General features: G+C 33.6%; 4 protein-coding genes across 4 annotated transcripts; 2 read left to right on the top strand and 2 right to left on the bottom strand.

Moving 5' to 3' along the window:
- Window positions 1-470: 470 nt before the first annotated feature.
- LOC135842124 (flotillin-1-like) lies at window positions 471-5,071 on the bottom strand. The gene is made up of 10 exons (XM_065359492.1): window positions 4,743-5,071; window positions 4,580-4,655; window positions 4,396-4,486; window positions 4,162-4,305; window positions 3,965-4,084; window positions 3,429-3,559; window positions 3,263-3,347; window positions 2,998-3,185; window positions 2,701-2,911; window positions 471-2,624 (listed from the first exon to the last, which is right to left on the bottom strand). The coding sequence occupies exons 1-10, from the start codon at window positions 4,792-4,794 to the stop codon at window positions 2,451-2,453; spliced, it is 1,272 nt and encodes a 423-aa protein (XP_065215564.1). The 5' UTR covers window positions 4,795-5,071; the 3' UTR covers window positions 471-2,450.
- Window positions 5,072-5,390: 319 nt separating this feature from the next.
- LOC135842123 (uncharacterized) lies at window positions 5,391-11,589 on the top strand. Its single transcript, XM_065359491.1, has 2 exons — window positions 5,391-5,550; window positions 9,140-11,589. Exon 2 carries the CDS (start codon window positions 9,161-9,163, stop codon window positions 11,372-11,374), a length of 2,214 nt encoding a protein of 737 aa, XP_065215563.1. The 5' UTR covers window positions 5,391-5,550; window positions 9,140-9,160; the 3' UTR covers window positions 11,375-11,589.
- On the bottom strand, window positions 11,537-14,697 carry LOC135842126 (uncharacterized). The gene is made up of 3 exons (XM_065359495.1): window positions 14,538-14,697; window positions 14,251-14,415; window positions 11,537-11,786 (listed from the first exon to the last, which is right to left on the bottom strand). The coding sequence occupies exons 1-3, from the start codon at window positions 14,596-14,598 to the stop codon at window positions 11,704-11,706; spliced, it is 309 nt and encodes a 102-aa protein (XP_065215567.1). The 5' UTR covers window positions 14,599-14,697; the 3' UTR covers window positions 11,537-11,703.
- Window positions 14,698-15,687: 990 nt separating this feature from the next.
- Window positions 15,688-17,121, top strand: LOC135840775 (protein PBDC1). The gene is made up of 5 exons (XM_065357449.1): window positions 15,688-15,864; window positions 15,968-16,033; window positions 16,417-16,476; window positions 16,569-16,709; window positions 16,781-17,121. Exons 1-5 carry the CDS (start codon window positions 15,841-15,843, stop codon window positions 17,021-17,023), a joined length of 534 nt encoding a protein of 177 aa, XP_065213521.1. The 5' UTR covers window positions 15,688-15,840; the 3' UTR covers window positions 17,024-17,121.
- The last annotated feature ends 3,503 nt before the right edge of the window (window positions 17,122-20,624 follow it).

The following is a 20,624-nucleotide window of genomic DNA, read 5'->3' as shown; positions in this document are numbered from 1 at the left end:
ACTTGGAAACTTATTCTGATATTTTTGAAATTTAAAAATTCAATTATCAAATTTCTGGTAGGTAAAAAAATTATAGAGCATACTCTAGGCAATTTTTCTCGATCTCCGGATGAGCCTCTATTCCAACAGGAAAAAAAGGCTCATTTCCGGGTGTGGGTCAAGTCATCTTCAGTTCATCTCTGGGTGAGGTAGCTCATCTCGGATGAACCTGGGCTCACCTCCGTTGATTTATTTTTCATTCTCCATCAATTTTTTTTCTTATACATATTAAAAGTGTCCCTTTTGAATTGTTCAATTCTGTTTTTGTAAATTTTAATGAGGTTTCATGTTATTGTTGGCAAATTTCATCAAAATGTCATCAACTTTTGGAAAGTTTTGCTCAGATTTTTAGTTTTTTTTTCGTAACTTTCAAGATGACAATTTCATTTAAAATTCCGAATGTTAAAATCACACAAAGATATAATTATGGATACTATCGTATAATTTATATTCATTAAAAACAAACAGAAGACTTCACTTTATAACGAAAATTAATAAGCTGCTACTAGTAAACTACAAATAAGATGATTACTCCACATAAAACATAAAAAATAAAAATACCAATTTGTACTGAATAGAATTCAAAAAGTAGAAAAAAATTATCACGATATTTTTCAAGTTTTGGGAAAACAGAATAGCGTTGAAATAATATAATAAGGATTTAAAAAAAAACAGCGACGAGTATTTTACGATACGAAAAGAAACTCGACATGTACATACAAACGTAGTCTTAGAAATTGATTAATTAATACATCAATAGTTATTTTATAAGCTCGTGTAATGAATCATAAAAAGTGATTTTTAAAAAAGGACGTAAACTTGTAATAATTTCGTTACACTTGTACTTTTCTTTCAAAATACATATGTGACCGTCCGCGATAAAACCGACCATCCGTCGCAAAAAAATCGAAAATTTTTTTTCGCCAATTTTTGTTCCCTAAACCATTTGAGACCCAAAAATAGGCGAAAAAACGTTTTCGATTTTTTGCGACGGATGGTCGGTTTTATCGCGGACGGTCACATATACTCTTGAAAAGATGAAACCACAATACGCCGTCAAAACAGCAGTGATACTAAATTTTCATTCATCATTGGTCATTTCATTAAATTAAATGAAGTAAAGTAAGAAAATTGAAAATAAAAGACATGAATTAAAATATACATAAATTATAAAAATACGAATAAAAATGGTATAATAGGTACGATGGCCATAACCAAGAACATACCTACTGGTTGAACAAACGAATATCGATAATAAATTAAACATAAAATTACCCACAAGCGTTAGATCCTTATTGCATTGAGCTTAGTATCTTCACATAAGGAGAAAATTACTAAAATATGAAATAAAAATACGATTATACAAAAACTAACGAAAAAATAAAATGCACAATATTTGACTAACGCGAAATTTGAGACTAGCGCATTTCGACAAACAATTTTAAAGATTTCCAGAACACAATTTTTAAAAAATATATCCTGTAAAGATTGAATGAAGAACACAATAGAAAGCGCAGTAATATTGACATTCTCCAAATAAAATTTTCAATTCTACGTCAAAAAACAAATTAAAAGTTCTAATGTAAAAATACATTTTTTTAAAATTTAAAATATTTGATTCACATCCGTTCACATTTTACAGTGAATTATTTTCACAGCATATAACGATTGTGAACAGTTCAAGAGAAAAAGTAAGTAAACATAAATTTGCAAAATAATGTAGGCTCATATAAAGTTACAGTAAGAAAGTATACGAAAATTCAGTTCTAAAAAAAGGTAGATATAATATTCCTTTAACGTGATAGTAAATATTTGTTTTTAAAAAATGGTAAAGAATATTGATATAGTAATATATCATTAAGTATGTTAGATAAAAAAGATAAAATAAATTAATACATAATATAATATGCATTAATGAATATAAATTGGACAAGACGTAAATGGTAACAGTATCACAATGAAAAGAAATGGTGCAATCTGAATTCAGTGGAGAAAGGAAGAAATTACAATTTCAAAATTCAAACTAGAAAAAACCTCTATTTAATTCAACACCAAAAATGTCCAATAAAAATATGCAAAAAAATTGCTGTTCTGCTTCGAAAAACTAGAAAGAAAACATTATAAGATTAAATAACAAATGATTCACAAAAAAAAAATCACAAGAAAAATGAGGTTTTTATAGAATTTAAAAAGCATAAAATATCGAAAATGAGAATTTTAAATTTCCATCAGGGAATGCGAGTGAGAATTTAAATTTTAAGAACATTTTTTTACGAAGGAGTAAGGAATACAATATAACGAGTTGGTTATTCGAGTACAAACGATGACAAATTTCACACCAGAATCATTTTACTGTTTCACAGATACCAAGGGAAATCTTCTTTTACACATGAGCCTACACGAAGCCGGTTTCATTTCACTTTCATAACATCGACACCGGTCAGAGTTTTGACCATTTCGGGTACGCTGGTCACCATGCTTATTATTTCGCCGGTGAGTCGAGCAGCACCAATATCGCCATTTCCGCTCGCAATCATGGTTACCTTTTTCGTCTGAGTGAGTGGATTGGCTACTTCAGCAGCGACCTTCATTAGGAAATGATTTTTCGTTAAGTACGTTCAGTGTATCATTTAGGTACCTAAACATAACATGGTCAATTACCTTCGGCAACACGTCCAGAACCATATCAATCATGGCAGCTTCTTTGTATTCTTTCCAGGCCTCAGCCTTTTTCAACATTTGATCTGCTTCAGCTTTAGCTTTCGCTTGAATAGCAAACGCTTCGGCTTCTCCTCTTAATCGTAAGCTTTCAGATTCTGCTTCAGCTTCCAAAATTACTCGGTTACGATGAGCTTCCGCTAATTTTTCCAATCTGTATAGGAATATTGCAAGTGTAATTAATATTTTTTTATATTGAGAACAAAATATCGCATTTAAATTTTAATTCACAAAGATTACTTGAATTTTTCGGCTTCTGCAGGTCTTCGAACTGTAGACTCTAATTCTCTTTCTTTTCGTTGAATTTCTTGTTCTTGGACTTGAATTTCTTGCGTTCTTTCAACGACTTTAATCTGCATTTCTTCTTCTTTGATTCTTTGTTTAGTTTTAGCTGCTTGCAATTCGTAAGCAAGCTCCGCGTCAGCACTCTGAATCGCAGAGAAAAAATTTCATATTTGTGAATGACGTACGTTTAGTTAACACATAAATGTACTGAAATAACTACCTTAGTTCGGACTTCCGTATCGTACATCGCTTTCTTCAACTCGAAATCTCTTTGAGCTTTAGCGATTTCTGTATCGTTCAATAATCTGTTGAAAACCAAATCGAAATTCAGCGATTGAAATTTACAAATTTGTCAAAAAATAATCTGATAAAATACACTAGCTTACTTCGATGCCATTCTCTCCTCTTCGGCGATAGCTTCCTTTATTCTGGCATCGCGTTTAGCTTCGGCTTCGCCGATTTTAGCATCCCTTTTGACTTCGGCAGTTCGAGCCATTCCCAAACTTTGCAGATATCCCTGAAATGAGCAATAAATTGATTATTCAAAGAAAGTACTCGAAGATCGCAAGTACGAAAAAAAATTCAATGAAATAAAAATCACAATCAAATTATTTCTTAATGAGTTTACTTACTTTATCTTTCTGCAAGCGTGAATAACAAATACAAAATGGTACGATAATTTGAAACGTAGTATGAACTATAATCTTTGTTCAAGATTAAAAATATCAGTAAACGAATAAGTATGCGTTGAAAATTAGAATATTACTTGCAATTTTTTCTCAAAAAGTGAAATAATTTAATTGTGATTTTTATTTAATTTCAATCTACAACCAGCTAGCAAAAGCTTTAAACTTAAGCTGAGATGAAATTGGGAAGGAAATAGGATTTTTGTGAAAATAAAAATCAATCAGAGTAAACCAACCTCTTCGTCGTGGATATCTTTCAACGTATAAGACACAACAGTGATTCCCATATTGACCAAATCCGAAGAAGCAACTTCAAAAACTTCTTTACTGAATTTTTTTCGGTCTTTATATATTTCCTGAAAATTGAATAAGCAGATAGAGAAACACATTTCGTTGAATAATCATATTACAGTGTTATGATCGATCAATTTACTTCAACTGTCATGCTACCCATGATAGCTCGCTGATGTCCTTCCAAAGTATGTAGAGCGATATTCCGTATCTCTCCTTCGCCCTTGCCAAGAAATTGCTCGCAAGCGTTCATCAGCATTTCTTGATTTTGACCCTGAATTTTTACCTATCATAACAAAACAAATCGTTATTCAATTTGTTACATTGTAAACACAATACGTATCAACGTAACACCAATGCAAACAATAATATTTACTTGGGCAACGCCTGTAACCGAGATGGGAACACCCTGAGAAGTATAAACTGTTGGACTTTCAATTTGTAATGTCAGAGTGTTCAAAGATATTCTGCAAAGAAAACACCACAAAATTAAATACATTGGAATTCAAACTGAAATTCTGATAATACAATAATGTCAAGTTATATGTTTTCGACAATACCTTTGAACTTGTTGAATCGTTGGCCAGATGAAAGCTCGTCCTCCAGGTACGAGTAAAGGTTTGCCATAACAGCATCCTGTAAATGCAAACATTGCAAACACACGTATGTAATCAGTACTAGATGCAAGTGTTCTAACACACACAGAAAGAGAAGGCTACTCACCAGAAACTACCAACGCCTCATTTGGGCCACATGTAACAAATCCCCAAGTCATTTCGCTTGTTTAAAAATATTTCTCAAGTTTCAAATGGGTACGACGTACGAATATACAGATGAATTTTGTGTTTACAGCGAAATGAAAGTGCTGCCACGTTTTAAAATCACATTGAACACGATCCTCTACACGAAAAAACCAAATTAGTTAATGATTATTAATTAAGATGTACAACTTCGATACAATCCATCATTTCGCAAGGTAATAAAAATAACATTCCATCAGCCAAAACATCATAAAAATTCGTCCCCGTCGCCGGTTTCTCAAAAAATTATCTCAAAAAATGAAAAATGACGCCCGATGTTTTGATTTGAGAGTCTGTTTTGTCAACTCGTAGGTGGATGAGGTGCATGGTGGACACTCATGGATACCTACGTTTTTAAAGTTCATTTTCTGAACCAATAATCAAAAATTTTGAAAAACGGGCAATGTAGTGATGTATAGGGGATAGTTTGGCTCAACATATTCAAAATTCATCACATTCCATTGTGAAAATCCTGAGAAATTTTATTTAGAAAATTTACTTAAAAAAAAAAAAAAAAAACTTATCGGTAGGATATGGATAAGGATGGCATATATCGTTCAGTCTTCCATCGTGTGATTTTTATCAGTAAACACGCCGCCGCCAAAACTGTCAAATATTTTTTCCAAAGTTGACTAACTAAAATGACTATTTCAGTAATTATTTTCGCTATAATTGTGTGACGGATCTGCTTTTATGTCAAAATCGTCAAGAAGTCCGAATTATTTCTAAAGGTAACTATAAAGAACTATTTCTGTTTGCTAAAATAGTCTCAAAGGTGCTGCTTGTTTGCCGAAACATGACGAAAACATTGACTTATGCCAGCTGTCTGAAGATTCATATGCCATAATTATTAAGACTGCGATACCAAAAAGGACTGCAATCTCTCGTGTCTCGTTTATTGCTTGAAAGGTTCTGTTTTTATGCCAAAATTGCCCAATATAATTTCACTTTAATGCATCCAAAACTGTGAAAAAGTCATGTTTTCTTCCTACAGACAGGGTGCTCAAAAAAAAAATATCGAGTACCTCAAGAAAGTTTTTTTATTAAAATAGTATAGGTTGACAACATGACATAGATGCATATGATTGGTGGAATGTTATAACCTCAGTCCAACAACCAATCACGTGCTATCGTTATTATCACTGTGACCACCCGAAACGTTCAGCAAAACACTTTTTTGGCCTTTTGGGGGTACTCGATATTTCTGCGCACCCTGTATACGGTCATTTGCGGATTTTTTAAAACTGATTTTCAATTTAGAGATTGAAATTGACCACTTTTTGTGTTTCAAAAATTAGCATATTGCAAAATTTTTAAAAAATTGACAATTTTATTAAACTCTCAGAAAGTTTACAATTTTGCAGTTTGTTTGAAAATTAACAATTTCGAAAAAATTTCGAGAATTGACAATTTGTGACTAAATGTATGAAATTTGATGGAAGGAATAATAATGAAATAAATTATGTGATTTTTCGTGAAATTCTTAGTTTTTCAAACAAAATATCCTTCGGTTCGCTCGAGCGTGGAATTCAAATTCAGCTGGTTTTTCCATCTTGAAATGAGGATTGAGAATATTGTGCTGTTTGAATTGAAAATGGGAGCGAAGTCGACTGGGTTTTTCGTCTTGGAATGGGATTGAAAGAGAAGTGGGATTAGTTATGAAAACGGAAATGGGATTTATTACGCTGCTTGAATAATTTCTAGTCGAGGCAATCTCAATTCTCAACCCATTCTCTTGGAAGTTGAATGAAAAAGTTGAACTTGTAGTCCGGCTTATGACAATAGGAGTAATTGCACCCCCCCTGCCGATCCTCTGGGGCAACTTTTTTCTTAAAGGGGGCACCCTTAGGAACATTTTAAAGCAAAGTTGCCCAAAAAAAATTGGCCTTACAAAATGGCGGCCATTTTGATTGACAGGTCAGCCAAAATCACAGATTTCGCGTTTCAACATAAGACTTGCACGAATTTTTTCAAACTTTACAAAGGTAGATCGAAAGATCATGCAAAAATTTATCACCTGTCCAAATTTAAAGTGCTAAAGTGCGTTTTTCGATTTTTGGTGAATTTTTGAAAATCTAATTTAGGCCAAAAATGAGGGAAAAAATCAAAATTTTACCAAATTGACCAAGAAAGCTGAAATTTGAGATATACCCTATTTTCGACATGCCAAATCGATTGGAAACGGTTTCAACCCGTTTTGAGCAGTTCTGGAGCCTCCAGCAGATTTTTGAAACTCGAAATTCCCACAAAATTCCATCAAATTGGAGTTGTAAAGCTGAAATTTATTCTGAAAATTAATTTCAATACGCTACGAAGTACTGCAAGTGAATTTCAAGTCGTTTTGGAGCCTCCAGCGACTTTTTGAATATTCCTGGAGCCTCCAGCAGATTTTTGAAACTTTAAATTTGTCCAAAATTTCATTAAATGGAGATGGAAAGCTGAAATTGACACTACGCCCCGATTTTAACACCCTCTGAAGACGACTTCAGGTGGGTTCACGTCATTTTAGAGCCTCCAGCGACTTTTTTGAAAATTACTGGAACCTCCAGTAGATTTTTGAAACTTGAAATTTCTCCAAAATGTCATCAAACTGAGATGGAGAGTCGAAATTCATTCTGCAAACTAATTTCAATACGCTACGAAGTTGACTGCTGGTGGATTTCAAATCGTTTTGGAGCCTCCAGCGACTTTTTGAAAGGTTATAAATGGCGTTTTTTTGGAAAATTGAAATTTCCTAAATGTAGCTGAAAGCTTCAAAACCATTTGAAACCACCATGAAGTCTGCGAAGTAAATTTCAGCTTGCCTACTCCATTAGATAAATTAATGTTGTGGAAATTTCAAGTTTCGAAAATCTACTGGAGGTTCCAGTAATTTTCAAAAAAGTCGCTGGAAGCTCTAAAATGGCTTGAACCCATCTGAAGTCGTCTTCAGAGGGTTTAAAATTGGAGTGTATAGTAAATTTCAGCTTTCCATCTCAGTTTGATGAAATTTTGTGAAAATTTAAAGTTTCAAAAACCGACTGGAGGCTCCAGTAATTTTCAAAAAAGTCGCTGGAGGCTCTAAAATGACTTGAACCCACCTGAAGTCGTCTTCAGAGGGTGTTAGAATTGGGGTGTAGAGTAAATTTCAGCTTTCCATCTCCATTTGAAGAGTGATATTCCAAAACTCGCTTTGTCCATTTTCACAACTTTTCAGGAGAGAGGAAAAACAGTTTCCCTTTAAACGGGTAAATTGGCTTTTTAGGCGAGTTTAGCACTTTATTTGGGTGGATTTATGATGTAGGAGTGTAGGTATACATTTCATCCACTAAATACTGCTGAAAAAAAATTCAATAAAAATGGACAAAACGCGTTTAGGAACGTTATTTTTTTTAAATTTTTAGTGAATTGGCTATTCAGGTGAGTTTAACACCTCATTTTGGTAGGTTGATGATGTAGGAATGTGAGTTAATACTTCATCTACCAGGTACCACTGAAAACCCAACTTTGATAAAAATGGACAAAGCGAGTTTTGGAATATCACTCTTCATTTGATATTTTGTGAAAATTTAAGGTTTCAAAAATTTGCTGGAGGTTCCGGAAATTTTCAAAAAGTCGCTGGAGGCTCCAAAACGACTTGAAATTCACCTGCAGAACTTCGTAGCGTATTGAAATTAGTTTTTAGAATAAATTTCAGCTTTACAACTCCAATTTGGTGGAATTTTGTGGAAATTTCGAGTTTCAAAAATCTGCTGGAGGCTCCAGAACTGCTCAAAACGGGTTGAAACCGTTTCCAATCAATTTGGCATGTCGAAAATAGGGTATATCCCAAATTTCAGCTTTCTTGGTCAATTTGGTAAAATTTTGGTTTTTTCCCATCATTTTTGGCCTAAATTCGATTTTCAAAAATTCACCAAAAATCGAAAAACGCATTTTAGCACTTGAAATTTGGACAGGTGGTAAATTTTTGCATGATCTTTCGATCTACCTTTGTAAAGTTTGAAAAATTTCGTGCAAGTCCTATGTTGAAACGCGAAATCTGCGATTTTGGCTGACCTGTCAATCAAAATGGCAGCCATTTTATAAGAAAGGCCAACTTTTTTTTGGGCAAGTTTGCTTTAAAATGTTCCTAAGGATGTCCCCTTTAAGAAAAAAGTTGTCCTGGAGGATCGGGGGGGGGGGGTGTGCAATTACTCCTATTGTCATATGCCGGACTATTGTCATCGTATTAAAATTTAATATTATTTGTACAATATTATAGACCCATTTTCGATGCCTATTCTTTAACTATCTTGCATATTTTTTACTTGTTATTACCTACAAAGTAATTTTCACTTTCAGGTTATTCCAGAATAATTCAAAATGAGTACAAGCGACTCATCCGAACCGATGCAGGTGGATTCAGTTCAGGAAGACAGTTTCTTCTCTCACATTCCGCTACCAAGCTTACAACAGTTAGCATCCATTCAAGTAGTTCTGCCAATGATGTTTGAGCACTTTTCACAAAAGAAGAAAGTATCCTCTTTTGAATATAAATATTTGGATTCTGATTTGCGTAAAGTGGTGGAATCTTTGAAAACTCCTCAAACTATTGAAAAAATACTTACGAAAGCGGTGAAAAAGATTGCTAAAGCATTGGATATATGGATGAAACATTTTGAATCGCGCGACTTTTCATCTGCCAACTTGGAAGGTTGTAGAATCTATGATTGTAATTGTAACCCGAACTGGTGCGTTTGGCTTTCGAGCGGCGATATCGATTATAAACAGACTGCTGACAAGATGTTATCTTCTGGCGAACTGAGTGAAACGCAAATATTCGCTATCATGTGTGCGTATTGCTTAGAAGATGAAATCAAAGCGTTCGATTTAAATTCGCTTCCTGAGCATTCTATGAAAAAAATGAACCTAAATCGCTACTTTTTAATCGCTTATTGGATCTTTTCCATGAAAAATAAATTGCACGACCTCTTCGCTGGCATTTCCGGTTCCTTCGATGCCGCAATGGCCAATCGGTGCGATGGTGAGCTCGCGTTCAAGTATTTTTGGAATCGTTTGGGCAATGAAGATCGAATATCAGTTGCTAAACACAAAATAAGTCGTTTTGGCACTGGTGATAGTACGTATTTTTGCCAAAATCAATTATTTTCCGCGATGACGTCCGCTGAGCATCTTCATCTGTTGTCGATGGTACCCGATGAGATTATAATTAATTTTTGGTTCTTGGTGAAATCACCTTCGCTTGTATGTTGGGCATGGAAGTATTCCAAAAATTCGATGACTGCCAAACAATTTTCCAGAATAGTGGAAGAAATATTCCAGGCCAGAATTGGGTTCGATAAAGATATGCAGATGCTTATAGACTTATGGGATACGGCTCCCATCCATCTCAAGACGTATGCAGCTGAGCGCTTGGTAAATGTGATTTTTTCACCATCTCAGTTCGGCGGTTTACTGCCAATGGCTGACTGCTCTTATTTTGATGATGGTCTTACTTTGGAAGAAGCAGCGACAAAGCATTCGAAGAAAGAATACGCGTTGAAGTTTTTGTATAAATTTTTATTGCTAGTAAACGCGGATACTCGAAGACAGTTGATGCTGAAGAATGCAATCGGGTTCGGGGTCAATGTTAGCGACCCTCGTTTGATGACTGATGTAATCAGCTTATGTTTGCCAAACTCTGGAGATCAATTGCTGTATAAAAAAAAAATCATGGATTCGCCCACTATGAGCGAATATTGGGCAAAAGAGCTTCGTCGCAGAATGGGTGTAGAGAATTTAAAGTCCCAAATAGAAGTTTATTCGACCGATGTAAAAGCTGGTCAAGAATTCACGAAGCGAGTACTTCAGTCGAAATCTCTAGATAGAAGTAACTATTTTTTCAATACCGATAATTGGAATAAAATGAGTAAATTTATCGATGATACTTTCCACGATGATCCGACGTCCGCCTCGAATTTAAAAACACAACTGCTTTCCTCCCTTTTCACTAGCTCCGATCATTATACCGAATGGAACGAAGAGAAGAAGGTCGATGCGATGATGAAAATTGTCGAACAGGGTTTTACTCCTAAAGAGCTTGCAGTAGAAAAGCGACGTTTTGCTCAAGCTTACAAATCGAAAATACAAAAACGCGGATTTTGGTGGAATCGGTTCAGGGTAAATTGTTTCAGTAAATTGATGACGTGGTGTGTGGGTGACGGAGAAGCCTTACTGAAATTCAAGAAAAGTTTTTCTATCGATAAAATGTTCCACGAAGTAATTTACGAATTGAACCAGAGTTATTGCAACGATTCCGAATTTCATGAAGATTTGTTGCATCGATTTGATGATTTTTTGAATTGGATTTTCCCCAGTGCCGAAGAAAAGACGAAATATAAATTGAATAGATTGGAGATGTTGGATTTGAAAGAATTCGATATGTTTTCATATCTTTTAGAAGATGATCACCACGAGTGTTTGCCAGAGTTATTAGGTTGGTTTTACGATGTGGACCGGGTCCCATCTAAGGTGTTTAAAGAATTCAAGGCGAGAATCAATAAAGCTTTTAAGAGGAGCAGAAATTTTTTCTTCTAAATATTTGCTTCGCGTACTTATTATCTCGATGACTGAAACATATCTATGTAAGTGTAACCTGTGAAACGAAGTATTTTCTATTACCTATATATTTTTTTCATTTATCTGTTTTACATTTTATTAAAATGACTTACGAAGTGTCAATTAAGTATACCAAACGTATCGTATTCGATTTTGTATTTTTATATTCGTAATAAAAGTTTCAATTCATTGTACCTGAGTGTTAATTTTCTGTCTTAATAATAGTGGTGAAATTTTTTGCATGACTGAGCTCTGATAAACACCAGCTGACAAACGTGGAATTCAATTTTGAAGTACGAGTATATGTATTACCAATTTATTGGGTTATCACTTTGTCTTTGTTCAGCCAGCATAGCCTTCCGGATTTCTGGATTCAAATCTCGGATATGAGCTAAAACAATATTAAAGTCAGTATACCTAATTAGTTTATACAAAGCGAGTTTGTTGCATAAAAATATCTATAATAGGTACCTAATCGAGTGAATTATTTTTTTGGGGCAGAAAGATGTTTTTTGCGTCAAAGAAAACATACTAAAATATTTTTAGGTAAGTTACATTCTATTAGAAGTTATTATGGATTTTCAAAAGTCATAAAAAATGTCAAAATACCATAAAGTTGAATGGGAAATTTTTATGGATTTTCAAATGTTAGAAAAAATGTCAAAATGTTATAAAATATGGTAAAAATGTTGAACTCACGCTAAATGTAAATTTTTTGGTGAAAAAAAATGAACGTGAAGATATTTTTGCGAAGTATACTTTGTATGTACTTTGTTATATGTTGTAGGATGCGTAAGTATTTTATTGAAAAGATCAAAAGTTTATCTGTTTCATCATCAGCCAATGTGAAATTTATTTGTATATTGTCGAGATTTTCAAATACCACACAATAAGAATTTCATTTTCTTTACTTGAGTAGGTAATAGTTGTTTAAGTATCCAACTTTCTCATCAAGTTTGAACTTTTAAAAATTATCAGAAAATAATGGTTTTGAGAAAATTTGTAATTTAGAAGGACAGAATTATTTATATTTCATGAGATAATTTGAGGAATTCCAATATTTTCCTAGGACGAGTCAGAGATAAATTTCGAAATTGGAGGAAATTGGGTTTGTTTTTATTCAACTTATGAAAGATAGAAAAAAGTAAAAAACCAACCCGTGCAGTCAAATTCTTATTTCCCTTTATTTTTTCTTCTATTTATTCATTTCTAATCTCGCAATAGGGTCATTCCGTGTCAATTCGACCTACTTTTGGAGTCATGTCTTTCGTTTTCGCTCAAATTTTTTTTACAATATCTACCCACCCAGTAAGTAAGAAACCCGCAATTAATTTGGTCCCAGCCACCTCAGGTGGCCGGTGGGGGGCTTCCATTATTTTCACATTGTCTCGAGGAACTCAACTTTAGCAGCGCATTCCTCCAAAACTATGATACTTTGATCAAAACCGATTTCACAGTTCGAAAGGGTATTAAATTTTGAACTTTTTAAGCATTTTGAAATTTTCAAAATTTGAAAGTTGAACTTTTAAATTAAAAGTTTAAATTTCAAAATGGTGCTGTAAGTGGGAGCTACCATTTAAAATTCTGAAAAAATTTCCGTAGAAGTAACTTTTTATGCTTTTTTGAAATATTCAAGTTTTAAGATGGGATCTCTTGATAGCGGGGGAGCACCCCCACCCACAATTTTGGGCAAAACTTTCAAAAAGAAATCTGGGGCATGTGATATATCGAATTGTATGTTTTTGGTTACGCTGAACACGAATATGACGTTAGATTTTTGATTTAACCCCATCCACGGCCCCCAGCACCTCCCCAAATGGGGTAAAAGTTCAAAATATGTTTTTTTTTTCGTGCGACACATTAAATAGTATGTTTTCGGTGACGCTGAACACGAATATAACGTCATATTTTTGATTGGACACGTCCACGGACCCCAGCACCTCCTCAAGGGGGGGGGGTAACCTGAAAAAAATTGTTTCAATCGTGTGACACATGAAATGGTGTGTTTTCGATATCGCTGAACACGAACTTAGCCTTAGTTTTTCAAATTGACCTCACCCATGACTCCCAGAACCTCCTCCAATGGGTGAAACTCCAAAAAATCTGTTGGAGGCCGTGGATGGGATCCAACCAAAAATCTGACGTCATATTCGTGTTCAGCGTCACCGAAAACATACTATTTGATGTGTCGCACGAAAAAAAAACATATTTCAAACTTTTACCCCATTTGGGGAGGTGCTGGGGGCTGTGGATAGGGTTCAATCAAAAATCTAACGTCATATTTGTGTTAAGCGTTACCAAAAACATACAGTTCGATATATCACATGCCCCAGATTTTTTTTGAAAGTTTTGCCCAAAATTGGGGGTGGGGGTGCTCCCCCGCTATCAAGAGATCCCATCTCGAAACCTGAATATTTCGAAAAAGCATAAAAAGTTACTTCTATGGAAATTTTTTCAGAATTTTAAATGGTAGCTCCCACTTACAGCGCCATTTTGGAATTTGAACTTTCAACTTAAAAGTTCAACTTTCAAATTTTGAAAATTTCAAAATGCTTTAAAAGTTCAAAATTCAATACCCTTTCGAACTGTGAAATCAGTTTTGATCAAAGTATCATAGTTTTGGAGGAATGCGCTGCTGAAGTTGAGTACCTCGAGACAATGTGAAAATAATGGAAGCCCCCCACCCGCTCCTTGAGGGGACTGGGACCAAACTGATTGTGGGTCTCTTACTTACTGGGTGGGTAGATATTGTAGAAAAAAATTGAGCGAAATCGAAAGACATGACTTTCAAAATCGCCTCGAGAATATTAAATATCTTCATAGTTATGGTACATGATGAAAATTTTTTTACTTACGTTCCACAAATTCGACTAGATCTCGCAATTTCTGTATGTAATCGCGCGGATCTTCACCGTCACATAGTTCCATAAGATCTTTAATATAACTGATTGGATCTTTACTTTCCCACTCCTGTTTCAGCTGTTCGTAAGATTTAGATTTAACGAAATCATCACTTTCAACTGAAACAGAATTTACCATTGATATTAATTCCAGAAAATAATACGGAATGGTAATGATGATCAAGAATATGTTTATCAGCTAAGTAGAATAATATTATATCAGATTTAAATAATCTATTTACCAGAAATCATATGTAACAGGATCACTCCAATAAGGCTCACAATAGCAAATATGATTTTCATGTTTTTTTTTTTATTTTAATGAGACTACTGAATGCAAAGGACGATATTAAAGCAAATGAAGACGAATATTATAGTGCGATTATGGGGGCTGCAGTGCAGAAAGTAAAGTTCAATCTGATTAAATAAGAGTGTATGGATTTATCAGATTGCCTTTCCGATTACTGAAAACGATTAGGTAGGTAATACGAGTAGGTATCATTTCTCTCTATACATATCTTTAGGAAGAATTCGATTTAATAGTTCAATTCTACGGTGAGCTATTTTCAACTTATGAGAAAATAATTCCATACGTAAAGGTGGTGCTTATTTAGGTACTTGCTGGAATTTTTTTCCAAATTCTTTTACAACAACGTTCCTTTTTTTATGAAAAAAACTAAATAAATTACGATAGTTTTAGCCCTCAATGGGTACAAATTACAAAATAAGTGGTAGTGATGACCAACTATCCCAAATTTTCAAATTTAAAAAATCTGTAGGTACCCATATGACTCAAAATATCGACACAACACAAGTTTCATAAAAAAGACTTGAGTCGCAGAAAATTTTTAATAATTAATATTGCAAGCATAATATCTTTTATTCAACTTTAAGTAACTTTTATGAAGTTACATGAAAATTTTTAAAAATAGGTAGCATAATCCAAATGTTTGGTTAATCCTTAATCGAACTGATCGTGAGTGATCGAACAAGATTCTAAAATTACGTAAACTGGTTAAAATTACATATTCATCAAAATCACAAAATGACAAATGTTAAATAGGTAGCACAAAATTGAAAATTGATAAAAGTTATTTTTGAAGTCTGATTCATGATTGAAATTCAATTCAAATTAAAATTGTTTGAAATGAAAATGTAAATTTGTTCAGAATGCTCTGAATTTCTTCACAAAATTATCAAAATCATAGATTTTCATTATGTTAGACGGGCAGCTTTTCTGATATTCTGATTTTAATGGAAAAAGTTTTTACAAAAAAATTTTAGATTTTTTTCTGCGTACCCCATCCACCTGTACGCTGACAGAACAGAGAACAGACTCTGGTGGAAAACGCTGGCTCGAATCGAATCACTTTCATTTGAACGCCAACAAAGTTTTTCTTATCAAAGTTCGACTTTCGTTTTCAAAGTTTTTGCAATATTTCCTTTGATTTGACTATTTTCTCGATTTTTTTTTCAGATTTTCTTTATTAAATCTGAGCTTAAGCAGACGTTATTATCTGAAGATTCATCGGGTGCGATTACATCATGGTTGTTTACTCCAGAAATTTGGTAAGTTTGATCACCGTGTCGAGTTACTTCATTCATTATTTCATGTAAACTTCATTGTCTTACTGCTGATTTACATTATATTAAATCAACAATATTCTTTCAGAACGCCAACGAAGTCTTTGCCGGTTACGATGCGCTCTCTCAGCCAGCCGAATCGTACGGAAATAGCGTAAGCAAAACAACACCAACTCAATTTCATTCTCACACCGTCATTTTAGAATTTGTGTAAACCTCGCCGAACTTTGATAAGAATTGCAGCATCGGGAACGCCAGTGAAATCAAATGAGAATCCAGTAAAATACTTTAGAACGCAAATGAATTTCATTAATCGCTGTATCGGTGCAGTTGATTTATCTATATTTAAAACATTGCAGTGCGATGATTTTTAATGAGATCGTTCTCACTGATTTCACTTTCGTCAATCTTTTTTATTGATTTACCCTCGCGTTGCAATTCTCATCGAATTTTGGAAGTTTTCACAAGTTCAAAATGAAGAGTATTTTTTTCTAGTATAAATATCTTTTGCTTATAACATTTTTATTATTCATACAGGAACAAGTGGAGTATATGTGGGCTCGCAGTGCTTACGAACACGCCGAAATACACTACGACGTAAGTACACCGGTCGTTGATCCACCCCTAGAAATCATATAGGTACATCCAATTCGGCGATAATTAATCAATTTGTTGTATTATCCATTCAGTTATTGCTATCAGTGGACGCTAAACTCTTAAGACTCACTCCTATCGACGAAGAAATATACAAACACTTCAAAGAACAATTTCCTGATTTCAAATTGGACGTGATTAGCGAAGATTTCTTGAAAAGTCCTCAACAAAAAGAAGTATGTTAATTTATCGTGTTTGGAGTAAAATTTTAACCAACTTGTTCTATACGTTAAGTAAATAATTTCAGCTTTGGAGAGAATTCTGCGAGCAGTATAAGACCAGGATCGAGAATTACAATTTCGCTACGTTGCTTCGTTTAAGATGTGATCAAGATTATAGTCCGGATAATACGACGTTAGCTCCCAGGATTCAATTTTATGCTATTGAAATCGCTCGCAATCGAGAAGGATTAAACGACGAAATCAGAAAGAAAATCAAGACTGAACTTCCTCCCCAAACTCAATCACTTAATAATAATGAAAAGCAATAAAGTAATCGTCGTTTCGTTTAATATTAATTATGTTATCGATAGTTCGAGTAAAATTTGTTGTTATTAATTTCCATTTTGAATATAATGTCCTTTTTTTATTCGTTCGTATTTTTCATTTTTAAAATTTTGGTTTCGTGTTGAGATAATGTGGATAAAAAAAACGCATTATTTTGCAGTATTATTAAATTACATATAAAAATTTTCTAAATTCCGTTACTGTTTACTTTTACCAGAGGGTTTTATAAAGCTCGAACACTTTATTCGAAAAATGAGGAGGGGCGTGTGGATTGAAAATATTAAACACTAAACAAGCAGAGAAACGTCTATACGTTGTCGATTATTTGCGTTTTTGTTTCATCTTTGTGTAGCAATTTCATGCCATAATACCGTGTAAACAAAATCGCTTTGTTTTTTGTTTATTTTTAGTATATGTAACCTTGAAAACGATAGGTAGTTGGAGAAGACAAACTGCATTTTTTTGTCGTCTCCGAAGTAAAATGAGCCTGGAATCGATAAACTATACTCATTTGCGAGCGTCGCGTCGCATCGGGCGTGTATTTAATTTCTTCAAACGAAACTTCCTGCTGAAAGTTACTCTACTGGAAAGAATATTCATAGTCAGTATGATGATATTCGATACCTGAACCTGCTGGCACGCTGCCATATTTGATATTCAGCTATCGAATGCCTCATTCTCTTTGTACGCGAGTGACTTGTCTGATAATGCGATGAGTAAACCAAGTTGCTAGGTACTTGGAATGGAAGCTAATCGCGGAAGGGGTTTGTGAAATATAAAGTATTCACAATTTCCGTGCCGAGCATGGTCGCAGGGTGATGGCTTTATGTTCAGGGACTATTTTGAAAAATGAAAAAGTAAAATGAAGCTGAAAGGTGAATGAGTTTTTTAAGATTATAGGTGATGAACAAATGATACACAATTTTTTGAACTTTTATCAATTGTTTCTGAAAAAGTTGCTACATAAATAAAACAAATTTTTTATTATCTCGCGTTCCTGCTAAAAATTGGTAAAAATTGTTGCTTTTTCCCAAAAAATTCCAAACAGCTTCAACGTTTTCTTTCTAAAATTAATCAAAAGTATCGCTTATTTTCCACCATAAATTACCAAAAATTGCCAAAAAGTCTCGATTTCTTGACAAAAACTGCCAAAAAGTATAATTTTTTGCTTGGTATTTGCAACAATTTTACCAAAACTCGCTTTCTAGCAAAATTGCTAAGAAATTTGAAGTTTTTTACCAAAAATTCCAAAAATTATCCTTTTTTGAAGAATTGTCCAAAAGTTAGCTTTTTTGCAAAAAGTCGACAAAAAGCCTTTTATTTTCATAAAATTGTCAGTCTTGGTTTTTTTTTTTACCAAAAATTATCAAGAGTTTTCTCTTCTTGGCAAAATGGCTAAAAATTGTCGTTTTTTAAAAAGAAAATTCAAAGCCTCGATTTTTTTAAACAGAAAGTACGAAAAACTGTTTTCTGACCTGTAACTACCTAACAAAACGTGTCCTGCTTTTTGCTGAAAGTGTCAAGAGTCTTACTTTTCGACAAAAAATTCTCGCTTTTAAGCCAGATTGCTGAACATTGTCGTTTTTTTTGCAAAAAAAGTAATTTGTTCCCAAAAATTGTCCAAATAAAGCTGTTTTTTTACTTATTTGCCAATAAACTTTTTCGTTTGTTAAAATTGTGAAAATCTCGTTTTTTACCAAAAATTTTTCGCTTTTTAAATATGTATATTTAGCAAAACGGTTACAAATTTTTTTTTTTGTTTGAAAAAATCTCACTTTTTCTCAAAAATTGTCCAAGTGTCTTTTTTTTGCGGAGAAGCCTTTTATTTTGCTGAAATTATCCAAGTCTCGCTTTTCCCAAAAAATAATCAACAATTATCGCTTCTTCAAAAATTGACAAAAATTTTTGCTTTTTAATACCTACAATGGATTTTTTGTCCATTCTGTTATGAGAAAAAAATACCAATTTTGCCGAATAGAATGACGACTTTTTTAAGATGAATTACAAATAAAAGATGAAATGACAATGTTGCCAATTGATTGATGTACCTTACCTACGTAACACTCACATTAAGTGGTAATAGTTTCATTAAAAAATTGTTATTTTCAATTCGGAAAAATCTAGAAAAAGTAACCAAAAACAATTGAAAAGTAATTTGAAAAATAGCCAAAGAAGTGACAAAATGCGAGCAAAACATTTTAATAGTCTTACCTACAGAGAAAAATCACAAAAGAAAAAAAACAAAAAAAAACCAGAATATTCCGAATTGATTTTTTTTTTAAATTTAATTTTGAAAAGTTGAACTACTTATTTTGAAACTTTTTGATGAATGAAACGAGTCGTACTTAATTTCAACAAAAGAAATAGTTTTATGACAGTTTCTGAATAAAGACGAGACATTTGGACAATTTTTTTTAAAAAAGTAAAAAAATTCAAAATTTCTCGAAGAAACGAATGTTTTTAGAAATTTTGTTAACAAGCGAGGATTTTTTCACAACCTTTATAGTCCGGTATATGACAATAGAAGTAATTGCACCCCCCCCCCCGCCGATCCTCCGGGACAGCTTATTTCTTAAAGGGGACATCCTAAGGAACATTTTAAAGCAAACTTGTCCCAAAAAAAGTTGGCCTTACTTACAAAATGACAGCCATTTTGATTGACAGGTCAGCCGAAATTGCAGATTTCTCGTTTCAACATAGGATTTGCACGAAATTTTTCAAACTTTACAAAGGTAGATCGAAAGATCATGCAAAAATTCATCACCTGTCAAATTTTCAAGTGCTAAAGTGCGTTTTTCGATTATTGGTGAATTTTTGAAAATCGAATTTAGGCCAAAAATGAGGGAAAAATCAAAATTTTACCAAATTGACCAAGAAAGCTGAAATTTGGGGTATACCCCTTTTTCGACATGCCAAATCGATTGGAAACGGTTTCAACTCGTTTTGAGCAGTTCTGGAGCCTCCAGCAGATTTTTGAAACTCGAAATTCCCACAAAATTCCATCAAATTGGAGTTATTAAAGCTAAAAGTTATTCTAAAAACTAATTTCAATACGCTACGAAGTACTGCAGGTATATTTCAAGTCATTTTGGAGCCTCCAGCGACTTTTTGAAAATTCCTGAAGCCTCCAGCAGATTTTTGAAACTTTAAATTTTCACAAAATTTCATCAAATGGAGATGGAAAGCTTAAATTCACTCTACACTCCAATTTTAACACCCTCTGAAGACGACTTCAGGTGGGTTCAAGTCATTTTAGGGCCTGCAGTGACTTTTTGAAACTTACTGGAGCCTCCAGTAGATTTTTGAAACTTGAAATTTCCCCAACATTAATATTATCAAATGAGGTTGGCACGCTGAAATTTACTTCGCAGACATGCATGGTGGTTTCAAATGGTTTTGAAGCTTCCAGCTACTTTTAGGAAATTTCAATTTTCCAAAAAAACGTCATACAACCTTTCAAAAAGTTGCTGGAGGCTCCAAAACGACTTGAAATTCACCAGCAGTCAACTTCGTAGCGTATTGAAATTAGTTTGCAAAATGAATTTCGACTCTCCATCTCCATTTGGTGAAATTTTGTGAAAATTT

This window comes from Planococcus citri, chromosome 3, assembly GCF_950023065.1.
Source record: "Planococcus citri chromosome 3, ihPlaCitr1.1, whole genome shotgun sequence".
In the NCBI taxonomy this organism is placed as follows: Eukaryota; Metazoa; Arthropoda; class Insecta; order Hemiptera; family Pseudococcidae; genus Planococcus; species Planococcus citri.
This window is presented reverse-complemented; position numbering and strand designations above follow the sequence as displayed.

Bases quoted from the DNA above. Each gene is read 5' to 3' on its own strand.
- LOC135842124 (XM_065359492.1), bottom strand. From the start codon at position 4,794: ATGACTTGGGGATTTGTTACATGTGGCCCAAATGAGGCGTTGGTAGTT. The intron at 4,306-4,395 runs GTAAATATTATT...TTGTTATGATAG, and splicing joins CGGTTACAGGCGTTGCCCAA to GTAAAAATTCAGGGTCAAAA. The intron at 4,085-4,161 runs GTAAATTGATCG...TTCAATTTTCAG, and splicing joins TGGGTAGCATGACAGTTGAA to GAAATATATAAAGACCGAAA.
- LOC135842123 (XM_065359491.1), top strand. From the start codon at position 9,161: ATGAGTACAAGCGACTCATCCGAACCGATGCAGGTGGATTCAGTTCAG.
- LOC135842126 (XM_065359495.1), bottom strand. From the start codon at position 14,598: ATGAAAATCATATTTGCTATTGTGAGCCTTATTGGAGTGATCCTGTTA. The intron at 14,416-14,537 runs GTAAATAGATTA...ATTCTGTTTCAG, and splicing joins CCTGTTACATATGATTTCTG to TTGAAAGTGATGATTTCGTT. The intron at 11,787-14,250 runs GTAAGTAAAAAA...ATATTGTTTTAG, and splicing joins TCTAGTCGAATTTGTGGAAC to CTCATATCCGAGATTTGAAT.
- LOC135840775 (XM_065357449.1), top strand. From the start codon at position 15,841: ATGGTTGTTTACTCCAGAAATTTG. The intron at 16,477-16,568 runs GTAAGTACACCG...TTATCCATTCAG, and splicing joins ACGCCGAAATACACTACGAC to TTATTGCTATCAGTGGACGC. The intron at 16,710-16,780 runs GTATGTTAATTT...AAATAATTTCAG, and splicing joins AAAGTCCTCAACAAAAAGAA to CTTTGGAGAGAATTCTGCGA.